Here is a 12,576-nt window from a genome sequence, read left to right on the forward strand (position 1 = left end):
AGTCCCTCCTCTCCCCAAACCCCGTCCACTTCAGGCTCCGCCCCAAAAACCTCCTGCCGGTGGTGAACCTGGCAACCCTAGGATGAGGCAATTTGCATTGTCCACTCCCTCCCTTTTGCTTCGGTCAGGTTTGCTTCCTCTCCTTTTCCTCCCCCTGTCATTCGCGAGATGAAGATTGCTGTGTTGGACCCAAGCTGACACAGTCTTTTCATCAAATCCATTCAAGTTGGCAGAGAATGATGCAAGCTTCCAAGTAACACAAAGTGATTGTCCTAACAAAGAATTATCTTGTGACTCTCTGAAACCAAACCACCGCTCTTAACCACTACACCACGCTGGCTCTCTAAGGTGCTACCGGAACTAAGCACCTTAGAATCGAAGGCACTACCGGGCTTGAATCTGGAGAAGGTTGAGGGGTGACATGATAGCCATGTTTAAATATTTGAAGGGATGCCATGTTAATGAGCTTGTTCTCTGTTGCTTCAGAGACTAGGACACGGAGTAATGGATTTAAACTAAGAGAAAAGCGATTCCACCTAAACATTAGGAAGGAAGAACTTTCTGACGGTGAGGGCGGTTCGACGGTGGAATGCCCTGCCTCGGAGGGGGGGTGGAGTCCCCGTCTTTGGAGGTCTTTAAGCAGAGGTTGGATGGCCATCTGTCGGGAGCGCTTTGGTTATGGGATCCTGAATGGCAGGGGGTTGGACTGGATGGCCCTTGGGGTCTCTTCCAACCTTGTGTGATTTTCTGTGATCTCCAGACTACAAAGATCAATTCCCCCTGGAGACAATGGCTTCTTTTAGGGCGGAGACTATGCTGCTATACCCCGCTGAGGTCCCTCCCCAACCCCAAATCTCCAGGAATTTCCCAATCCGAAGTTGGCAACTCTATGCACATCTCCTCCCACCCACCCCCAGCTTTTTTTCACTGATGTGCCACCTGAGGAGCATGTGTTAAAAGGCAGTAAACAAGAACCAGAGTGAAGCATCTCTCTCAGCCGAGGCTCTGCTTCCAGCCAGGGCCGGCCCAGTGCCCCCAGGATCTCCCAAGCAGGCTGAGCTGGAGTGAGCCCCTCCCTAGCGGCAGGCGATTCAGACGCCTCCTCCTTTGGCCGCTCTCGGCAGGCTTCTCCTCCACAAAGCTGCCCCAAGCCGCTGTGCGTTCAGCACATCACGATCTGGCTCATTTTTATAAGTTAATTATACGCCGGGTGAAGGAATGCTTCCTAAGGGGGTCGCGCAACTGCAGCCATGCAGTGGCATGGGGTGTTTGGGAGGAGAGGGATGCCCTCTCTGGCTTCCCACATCCATGCACACAGCTCCTGGTCTTGTGAACATTCCCTGCCACAAACTCGACTTTTTACTCACAGGAAAGGTGCTCTAACTACCTTTAGTAAAGGTTTAGTCAAAGTTTAGTAAAAAAATATCATTTTAGGGGTCTGGTTCTCCACCTTCTACCTCTCTTTCTCTCTCTGAGCCCTGACCTATACATGTCACAAACAGAAGCGGTAGAGTCCTTTCGTGGTGGAATGGACTGTACTGCTTCACCCTGCAGGCACGCAACTCCATTTTGTAATGCTCCCGGAGTTTAAAAAATAAATAAAAGCAGCTCCCCGCAAGCGGAAAACTACACAACAAGGAACAGGGTTTTTGTGTGGAGAAGCATTCGACGCTGCATTCAAAGTGGTACAGTCCTCTCTGTCGCCTCACTTTATTGCAATGGGTGCAAAGTGCTGGTCTGAAGCGGAGAGAGTAGAGCATTTCAAAAGCACGCGCCCCAGCGGATCACTGCTTGCGTCCACCTCCTTCAAGCCCCATCTCCCCCCTTTTTATTTACTATCTGAAGCGTGTACTTGTGAGCCTGCAGAAGGAAGTGTGACATTCTGTTTGCGCATTCAACATGTCTGCTAAAGGTGTCGGAGTCTGTAGACATCCTTCCCGGTTTATGAATGCACTAACCCTTGGCAGGGTAGCATTATGCCATATGTGCTATTGGGCCCTGTGTTGCAGTACCAAGGGGGAAGATGCCTCTGAGCATGTGCAGAGTACCTTCCCCACACATCTAAGAAACTCCCACGCCTCTCAGATTAGGACGCCGGGCCTCCCAGGTGAGCTTGACCCTCAGCGCCTCTTGTTCCCCAAATTAGCCCCCAAATTATCTGCTAGATCCCCCAAATTATCTGCTAGAAGGACAGACTTTATCAAGGAGGGGCTGTGGCTCAGTGGAAGACCCTCTGCTTGGCAAGCTGAAGGTCCCAGGTTCAATCCCCGCCATCTCCAGTTAAAAGGACCAGGCAGTAGGTGATGTGAAAGACCTCAGCCTGACACCCCAGAGAGCGGCTGCCAGTCTGAGCAGACAATACTGACCTTGATGTCCTGATGGTCTGACACAGTATAATAAGGCAGCTTCACGTGTGAGGTCATGCACGTGTGAGGGATTGTGCCACCCACTGCAATAGGGAACAAAGCCCACAACATGTAGGGTTGTGCAAAGTGGCTTGCGGCGTGTGCATCTTTCTGCAATCCTGTGTAGGGGATGGGAAGAGGAAGTGAGAGGTTTTCCACCAGAGGATGGAGAGACCAGGGGTGCTTTGGTGCTTTTCACACAGGCGCCCCGACAATGGATAGGCTATTTGTTTCCTCCTGCTAATGACCAAAGCCGGCATTACTATTGTCAAAGGTAATCTTTACTAGGTACACAATAAGAGAAAAGGCCGATCCCAGTGTGCATGAGAGAGAAGGCTTGTTCATTTGCTGAAAATCTTGCTGGAGGGAGGGAGACATAGAGGAAGAAGATGGCCTGTTGGATCCGGCTGCCGTGAGGAACTCAGAGGGAAGTATGGCCATTGGACTACCCTGCAGGTCCCAGACAGCCCTGGAGGGTGACTGTCAAGGACACTACGAAGTGTGGAACTCCCTGCCCCAGGATGTGGTGGTGGCTGGCAACTTGGAAGGCTTAAAGAGAAGAGTGGACATATTCATGGTGGAGAGGGGTATTCATGGCTACTAGTCAAAATGGGCACTAGTCACGATGAGTGCCTATTCTCACCAGGATCATAAGAACATAAGAAAGGCCCTGCTGGATCAGACCCGGGCCCATCAAGTCCAGCAGTCTGTTCACACAGTGGCCCAACCAGGTGCCTCTAGGAAGCCCACAAACAAGACGACTGCAGCAGCACCATCCTGCCTGTGTTCCACAGCACCTAATATAATAGACATGCTCCTCTGATCCTGGAGAGAATAGGTATGCATCATGACTAGTAGCCATGGATAGCCACATCCTCCATAAGAGCATAAGAAAGGCCCTGCTGGATTGGACCAAGGTCCATCAAGTCCAGCAGTCTGTTCATACAGTGGCCAACCATTGATCCAGAGGAGCATGCCTATTATATGAGGTGGTGTGGAACACAGGCAGGATGGTGCTGCTGCATTTGTCTTGCTTGTGGACTTCCTAGAGGCACCTGGTTGGCCACTGTGTGAACAGACTGTTGGACTTGTTGGGCCTTGGTCTGATCCAGCAGGGCTTTTCTTATGTTCTTATGTATGGGGCAGTGGGTTTGCTTTGAGCCCTTCCCATAGATGTAGGGACAGAGAGGTGGACCTACAGCAGCAGTGCAGTGTAGTGGTTACAGTGTCAGACCAGGATCTGGGAGATGCTGGCTCGAATCCCTGCTCAGCCAGGGAAGCTTGCTGGATGACATTAGGCCCGTCACACACACTCATCCTAACCTGCCTCACAGGGTTGTCGTGAGCGTAAAAACGGTGAAGAGGACAACTATGTAAGCCGCTTTGGGGTCCGCGTTGTGGAAAAAGGCCAGGGTATGAACGAAATGAATAATTTAAAAATAACAGTAAAGACAGAACAAGAAAGAAAACACAGGCAGGAGTCCAGCGCGCCTTAAACTTTGCATGTGCTCTTGCGGTGTGCTGGTATGGCTGAGTGCTCGAAGACATTCCTGGGTACAATCAGGCACATGACTCCGCATGTGCCAGCCTCTCCTTAGGAGATGCTTCACGGGTGTGTGTTTCCCCCCCCTCTGCACAAGGATATCACCCCCCACTCTGCACACACTCACCACTGCATCAGTCCCTTCCCTTCCTTTCCCCTACAGATTACAACCATTCCCATAGAAAAAGAGGGGCTCTCTACATGTGGTGGTGGGGGGAGGCGGGGGATGAGAACAGTGGAGAAGTCATGGGGGGCACACTATGGTCCACAGCTCTATCTCTCTCACACACACACACACACACACACACACACACACACACACACACACAAAACCCAATACACATCCTCTGGAGACATCCCATTACCCAGCAAGCCATAATCCACCGGCACAAGGTGGAGTCCTGGCACAGATAAACAGCTTCCACAATCCCAACTGCAGGCTGAAAATCCTGCCATCCTGGTGGTGCCAACCCCCGCCCCTTTCCCACTCACTGGACCTCCCCCACACGCACATGCCAAACCCAGGAGTCCGGGCCTCTCCCCAGCCCAGGCCCCTCCCTTCTCAACCTCCCCCCACCCCAAGCCTCCCGGTCTTTCCTCAGGGGACCATTAAGAGATAAAAGGATGGAGGACAGAAAGGGTTGGGCCAGGGGAGGGGGGGATAAGGACCATGGACAGAGATGGAGGGGAGGGGGAATGGGGGAGGGGAGGGAGTCGACACTTGTGGCTGGGGGGAGGAGAATGCACACCTTATCCCTGGGAGGGAGGGAGGGAGGGAAGGAGGGAGGGAGGGGTTGGGATGGGGGTGGCTGGAAAGGCCATTATTGGGCAAAACATGGGCAAAGGGAGGCAGGAAGGTGTGCCCCCCCCCCGCTCTCAGGTGGGGAAGAAAAGATTGTGGGGGCAGAGGACCTACATCCCTGGATTTGGGGGGGGGAGATGGAAATGCTACCCCCGTCCCCTGATTTTGAGAGGGAGTGTTTGAGGGATGGGAAGGGGGAGGGAGCAGGGACGGACCCCTGGGAATTGCAGTGTATCTATGGGGGATGACAAGGGTATTGGGGGAGACATTCAGCCATCCTAGTAGGGTGAGAAGGAAGGGAAGCCCCCCCCCCATGTCTTGGCTGGCAATGTGGGGGGGGGCAGAGGCTGTTAGCTGAGGAATGTGGCATGGGTGGGGGGCATCCTTCCCTGGGGGGGCAGGCATAAGATGAACACCGGCGGGGGAGTGGATAGAGAAATGTGATGGGGGGGTGTCCGGGGCAGAAATCCAGCCTTCCCTGGGAATTTGGGGGGGGGGGGCGCTGACATCTCTTTGGAAGGGCCCATTTACCTGGATGGGGTAAGAAAAAGGGAGGGAGGGAGAGAATGGTGGTATAGGACAAGAAAAGTGACCATAGAGACGTATCAGTATATTTGTAATTAAAGGGTCCAGATGGTTTTATTGGCTCGAAATATGAGAAGGCGGTCTTTTTTGGGGGTTAATGTTAGTTATATACTGATTTTAACTAATTGTCATTTTTAAGACGGAACATGATTCTTTTTTCCCCTCTTAAGGTGCCGGTGTAAACCCCGTTCGGCAATGTGGTGATGCTGCCAATAAAGGTTCATGTATGTATGTATGTATGTACCTGGATGGGGGGGGGGGATAAGAAAGAGAGAATACAGCCTGGGGCTGAACATGGAGCATTTGGGGAGGGAGACCCTTTCCGGGGGGAGGGTGATGTCGCGGGGGAGGGATGCCCCCGGGGGCGGGAGAAACGGGGGCCAAGGCGAGGGGGGGATCCGACCCTTGGGGGGGGTGTCGTGGGGGAGGGATGTCCTGGGGGGGAGCGGGTGGTCCAGGGGGCGGGATGCTGCGGCGATGGAGCCCCCTCCCATCCCGCGTCCCTGCCAGCCCGGGCAGGTGCCTACCTTGCAGCTCCCGGGCGACCTCCCCTCCGGCCTGGGCCATGGCAGCTGCGGCAGGAGCGGGCACATGCCCGGCTGGGCGGCGGCGGCGGCGGAGCCGGAGACCCAGGGAGGCTGCGCAGCCTCCCACTCCCCCCCCCACCCCGCCCCGGCTCGCCGCTGCCTCCCTGCGATCTCCCGCGGGGGACCGGCGGGGCTGGGCCGGCCTCCCGCCCCTCCTCCTCCTCCCTCCCTCCCCCCCCCGGACGCCTGCGTCCCTCCCTCTCCCTCCCTCCCTAGCGCTAAGGCAGGCTGCGCCCCGAAAAAGGGAGTGGGGGGTCTGCAGGTGAAGCCGCCAGGGACCCCTTCCTCTCCCCCCCCCACCGGCGCACAGGCGTGATTGTAAGCGGCTGCGGGCAGAGACCCTGGGGAGTGATGCTGCGCTAGGCAACACCCGGGGGTGGGTGGGCACTGGACGGGGACAGAGGTGGGTACCTTCGGCTTGCGTGTTTGGGCCCAGGGGCATCACCAGTGCAAAGCAGGTGACACCCCAAAGAACAACCCCCCCAAAACAAAACACCACGGCTTGGGCACACCTCGCCTCTCCGTCACATGAACACGTGAAGCTGCCTTCTACTGAAGCAGACCCTCGGTCCATCAAAGTCAGTATGGTCTACGCAGACTGGCAGCGGCTCTCCAGGGTCTCAGGCTGGGGTCTTTCGCATCACCTCCTTGCCTGGTCCCTTTGACTGGAGATGCGGGAGATTGAACCCGGGACCTTCTGCATGCCGAGCAGAGGCTCTGCCGCTGAGCCACAGCCCCTCCTAGTCATGGGGGTCTACATTCCGGGGGTGCCAAAGCTTGTAAGATCTGCAGGAATATCAACATCAGGTCCTTATTCTGCCCAGATACTGTTGGATAAGGATGATAACTAGGGGAGGGGCTGTGGCTCAGCGATAGAACATCTGCTTGGCATGCAGAAGGTCCCACGCTCAATCCCCAGCATCTCCAGATAAAGGGACTGGGCAAGAGGGTGATGGGAAAGACCTCTGCCTGAGACCCCGGAGAGCCGCTGCCAGTCCAAGTAGACAATACTGACTTTGATGGACCGAGGGTCTGATTCAGTTTAAGGCAGCTTCATGTGCTCATGTGATCACAACTCATGTGTTCATGGAACGCAAGCAGAGCTTCGTTTCTAAGATGAGGTGCAGGGGCTCAGGCCTGGGTGGCAGCCCTTGCCCTCTGCCCAAGAAGGGAGCTTGACTTCTTCATCTGTAGTGTGCATGAAGGCACTGTGAATCCACTTAGGGTTGCCAACCTCCAGCCTGGAGATCTCATGGAATTACAGAGGACAGAGATCTGTTCCCCTGGAGAAAGTGGCAGCTTTAGAGGGTGGGCTCCGTGGCATGACAGCTGTGCTGAGCTCCTTCCCTTCCCCAAACCCCACCCTCCCCCGACTCCACCCCCAAATCTCCAGGGATTTCCCAACCTGGACTTGGCAACCCTATCCCAGGAAGCAACTTTTTGCACACACTCAGACGTTATTTTCATTCTTCATGTGTGTGTTAAGTGCCGTCAAGTCGCTTCCGACTCATGGCGACCCTATGAATCAATGTCCTCCAAAATGTCCTATCTTTGACAGCCTTGCTCAGATCTTGCAAATTGAAGGCTGTGGCTTCCTTTATTGAGTCAATCCATCTCTTGCATTCCATCTCATTCTTCATAGGTGTGTCTTTTTAAAATGAGTGGGACCAAAAAAACAAGAGGGGTGTGGTTAATGGCCGGAGGGAAGGACAAGCAGACCACCAGTTCTCCACTCCTGCGTGTGTGCGCCTGGATCAAACGGTCCCCATCTCTCTCTCTCTCTCTCTGACTCACTTCTCTCCTTCCTCCACCACTGCTTGCCTTACAAAGCCACTTCCTGTCCCATACATGGTATCCCGAGCCACAAAAAGAGGCCCCACCAAGGTCCGATAAACCACAGCTTCTGAAGGGACACATGAGGCAAAACCACCACCACCACCCCAGAAGCTGTAGGGGACGCATTCGAGGTGTGCTTGTGTCTAACAGCTCTTGCCTCGTGATTTCTCTCTCTCCCTTTCCCTTGTGGTTGAGACAAAAAAAAACAACAAACGGGGTGGGGCGGAAGCGGCCTTTAAAGACCGAACGAGAAGTGCAAAGCAAGTCCGTGGCTCAGTGGCAGAGCATCTGCTCAGCACGCAGAAGGTCCCAGGTTCAATCCCCAGCATCTCCAGTTGAAAGACCAAGCAGTAGGTGAAGAGAAAGACCTCTGCCTGCGACACTGGAAAGCTGTTGCCAGTTTGAGCAGACAATACTTGCCTTGAGGGACCAAGGGTCTGATTCAGTATAAGGCAGCTTCATGTATTCTTGGGAGCATCCATGGCTCAGTGGTAGAGCATCTGCTTGGCATGCAGAAGGTCCCAGGTTCAATCCCCGGCATCTCCAGTTAAAAGGATCAGGAAGCAGGTGATGTGAAATATCTCTGCCTTTTTGGAAAAGAGCTGGGAGGGAAAATACCTAAACTGAACTGAAAACAAAGACAAGACAATTGTGTGTGTTAAAGGGACCTCTAGTGGAGGCTCCTTCCTGGCCAGGCTCAGAGAAGTCTGCATCAGGATCCGCCATAAAACGGATCCTGCTGGCTTAAGCAGAATGAGACGTCAAGAGCACCATCCTATTTCCAAGGTGTGGCTGGTTAGATGTTGCCAGGATTTTGACCCATGCACTACATCCAATGACTGGCTACAACTCCTGTTTGATCCTGCCAGCCTCGCTCCTCTGATTCTTACCGATAGCCACAGCTCAACCTGGCCATGTGCAATACAGAGGAAAATTCAGAAACACATCCTCTCCCCCAAACCTTACTACTCCCCCACGGGATATCAAAAAGCAAAAGAAGTGATCATACAAAGGCTCCAGGATCATGCCCTTCAATCAGATAGGGCTCAGATACACAAATATTGACCCATCTATGGTGAGACCATAGGGGAGGGGCTGTGGCTCAGTGGTAGAGGATCTACTTAGCCTGCAGAAGGTCCCAGGTTCAATTCCCCGGCATCTCCAGTTAAAGGGACTAGGGAAGTTGGTGATGTGAAAGACCCCTGCCTGAGACCCTGGAGAGCCACTGCTGGTAAGAGTAGGCAATACTGACTGTGATGGACCGAGGGTCTGCAGCTTCATATGTGCATATGTTACGTATTGTGGACAATTCTGGTCACCACACCTAAAAAGGGATATTGCAGAGCTTGGGAGGGTGCAGAAAAGAGCAACCAAAATGATCAGGGGGCTGCTAGAGCAACTGCCCTACGAGGAGCGGTTAAAATGTTTAGGGCTGTTTAGCTTGGAAAGAAGGCAGTTAAGAAGAGACATGATAGAGGTCTATAAAATTATGCACGGTATGGAGAGAGTGGACAGGGAGAAGCTTCTCTCCCTCTCTCATAATTCTATAACATGGGGTCATCTGCCGAAGCTGGAGGGTGACAGATTCTAAACAGATAAAAGGAAGTATTTCTTCACACAACGCATAGTTAAATGGTGGAACTCCCTGCCCCAGGATGTGGTGATGGCTGCCAACTTGGAAGGCTTTAAGAGGGGCGTGGACATGGTCATGGAGCAGAGGGCTATTCATGGCTACTAGTCAAAATGGATACTAGTCATGATACACACCTATTCTCTCCAGGATCAGAGGAGCAAGCCCATTATATTAAGCACTTTGGAACCCAGGCAGGACAATGCTGCTGCCGTTGTCTTGTTTGGGGGCTTCCTGGAGGCACTTGGTTGGCCACTGTGTGAACAGACTGCTGGACTTTGATGGACCTTGGTCTGACTCAGCATGCCCTTTCTTATGTTCTTATGTTCATCCTGCAACACACCAAATATTTTCAACCTGCAGACTATCTCAAATCCCTTGACATTCTCAAAATCGGAGGTCTTTTTCCCTTGCACGTTTCTACCTTCAGCACTCCTGGATGGCCGATTTCACCGCATTCCTTTTTCCACTTTGTCCATGCAGAACAGGGAGAGTGGAAACCATAGAACATCTCTTGCTGCATTGCCCTTTTTACAAAGATTAGATCTCAGTATATTGTCCCTATTCTGTCAACCTTTCCCGGAAGATCTAAAGAATTTTATGTTTCCCTTCTTGTCGCAGGCTCTTCTCGGGAGATAACCATTCAAGGAGCCAAATTCTGTCTTCGGAAGTGTGGAATACGTAAATGGCTGACTGAGATCAATACTCCTTATCCACAAATGGCATCACCTCCCCATTTTATAGCTTATTTTTTTTAACTTAAGTTTATTATTATTAATATTGTTCATCGATTATTAATATTCTTAGTCTAACTTTAATTTCATTGTTTCTACTTATGCATGGAGCTGATTCTGTATAGAAATAAATATGGATTGCTTGATCGACCCATGTACTAACCACATCTAAGCTGAACTACTGCAATGCACTCTTCACGGGGCTGCCCTTAGGACAGTGAGGAAGCTTCACCACAATGGCAAAATTACTCTCTGGTAGAAATGACACAGGAAAGTTATGACAGCTAAGAATCAGATACCATGTACAACAGAAAGTGCAAGCTATGATTTAGCAAGCCAAGTTTGGTCTAGGACTGGAATATTTGGAGGTCTGCCTGCTGCCCGATTACTGAGGTCATGGGTGCCTGACCACTGTTTGGTAGGTGGTCACCTGAGGCAGGACCTTTTCAGTGGACTGCTGTCCCCACAGATATTTGGCTTGTGAAGTGTGAAGGAACAGACCCGCAAGCCCTCTCTGTTCCTTCGGGTTGATCCCTGGGAAGTCAGGAAACCCCACGGCCATCCCAGGTCACCACTTGGCAACTACGCCCCTTACCGACCCTCCCTGGGATTATCAAAAACAAACTGGGTACTTCCTGCTGCCACCAGTGACTCTGAGAGTATCTACTAATAAAAAGAGTCTCACATTTAGCACTCAGTACCTGCGTTGCTCTGCTTAGTTGCCGTACCTCCTACTTCACTCCTACAAGCTAGCATGGGGATGATCTATCACAACTTGACAATTTTGGCCATTGTGCTCCAGAAATGGTGGACTTACTCTCTGTCCCTCTCCGTTGATACACTTCAGATAATGAGATCAAATAGGCACGCTGTGTTCCTGGAGATTAAGTTTGGAACATTCAAAATGTAAAGAAGTATGATAAACAAATAAAAAGAATACACATGATCTTTTCAAGCATTCAGATTGAGCAAGGGGACAAAGAAAAGGTGAAAATACAGAGTAAGCATAACCAAGAGCTTGAGTAATTTGCACATGTAGCTTGATGGCTTCTTCCCCCATTTCCCTCTTTTCCCCCTTCCTCCTATTTCACCTATCAGGTGGGAATGTAGCTCAGTGGTAGAGCACATGCTTTGCATGTATGAGGCCCCAGGTTCGATCCCCGGCATCTCCAGTAATTTAGCAGTGCATCGGTGGTTCAGTGGTAGAATTCTCACCTGCTGCGCGGGAGGCCTGGGTTCGGTTCCCAGCCAATGCAACCAAATTTTAGGGGAGGGGCTGTGGCTCAGTGGTAGAGCCTCTGCTGGGCATGCAGAAGGTCCCAGGTTCAATCTCCAGAATCTCCAGTTAAAGGGACTAGGCAAGTAGGTGATGTGAAAGACCTCTGCTTGAGACCCTGGAGAGCAGTTGCCTGTCTGAGTAGACAATTCTGACCTTGATGGACCAAGGGTCTGATACAGTATAAGGCAGCTTCATGTGTTCACCCTCATTTTTCTCCCACCACCCAGCTAAGTAGTGGTGAGAAGGACCTGCTGTGGGCAGGAGATCCCCTGCTCCCAGCAGGAAAATAGCAACCCTTTCTCCGCTATCCCTACCTCACAGGGTTGTTGTGGGGATATAATGGAGGATCAGAGAATCATGTACTCTACCCACAACTCCTTGGTGGAAGGAAGGGATACAAATGTGATAGACCGACATTGCATTGTCTGGTATCTTTTCTCCTCTCTCCAGTCAGTACAGCCTAGCAGATCAAGACCTGTACCTTCCAGCTTTGGATAGCGCAAGCACGCTTTTTGTTCATAATTAAAACTCAAGGCGCGCGTCAGTTTTAGACTACACAAGAGCCTCTTTTCAGAGCCACAGACACCCCCCTATTGCTTCTGAATGTGCTATTATGTCTCCTTATTGGAAAGAGGTATGCGGGGGACAGTGACTCATGCCCAGATGTGACCGGGAAGACTCTTTGGAGGCAAAGGAATCCCGCTGCTTCTGAAGATATTTTCTTCCCCCTACATTGCGCGCAACTGGATTAGTAAATCCCCCGTCGCTACCAGGCGGGAGCCAATTTGGAGGAGAAAAGGCCAGATCATGCAGAGGCCCAGCGGGCAGCCTCCTCTGTGGGCGGGCACACGGCGTTCCCCGGGGAACCTGTTCATTATTCCATTAAGGCCGACTTCGTTCTCTCCGCCCTTCGGCCTGGGCAGAAGCCTCCCTGTCGTGCGCCTTTCGGCCACCGGAGGGCGATCGCGTCCCCCCCTTTTTCCCCCTTTCGAAACCCAGCTGTCTGCTTCCAGCCCCCCCAATCCGAATTCCACCCTCCGCTTCCTTTGCTTCCTGTCTTGCTCTCTTTCACCGCGGGATCCGGGGAGGGGGGGGGATCTCAGGTGAGGCATTTGGCTGTCGGGACCCTATTGCAATACGGAGCAAGGAAAAAGCGGCTGTGCGCTTCCAGCACA

General features: G+C 52.3%; 1 protein-coding gene and 1 non-coding gene across 2 annotated transcripts in view; one reads left to right on the plus strand and one right to left on the minus strand.

Moving 5' to 3' along the window:
* CARMIL3 (capping protein regulator and myosin 1 linker 3) overlaps positions 1–5,967 on the minus strand; it is a 55,547-nt gene extending 49,580 nt beyond the window's left edge. The window contains exon 1 of the mRNA XM_056863659.1: positions 5,863–5,967. Within this exon, the coding sequence (XP_056719637.1) occupies positions 5,863–5,902 (40 nt within the window). The 5' untranslated portion in view covers positions 5,903–5,967. The remainder of the gene's footprint in view (positions 1–5,862) is intronic.
* Positions 5,968–11,307: 5,340 nt separating this feature from the next.
* Positions 11,308–11,378, plus strand: TRNAS-GCU (transfer RNA serine (anticodon GCU)). The gene has a single exon. It is a non-coding gene; the product is annotated as a tRNA-Ser (tRNA).
* The last annotated feature ends 1,198 nt before the right edge of the window (positions 11,379–12,576 follow it).

Source organism: Euleptes europaea, chromosome 18 (genome assembly GCF_029931775.1).
Source record: "Euleptes europaea isolate rEulEur1 chromosome 18, rEulEur1.hap1, whole genome shotgun sequence".
Taxonomy (NCBI): Eukaryota; Metazoa; Chordata; class Lepidosauria; order Squamata; family Sphaerodactylidae; genus Euleptes; species Euleptes europaea.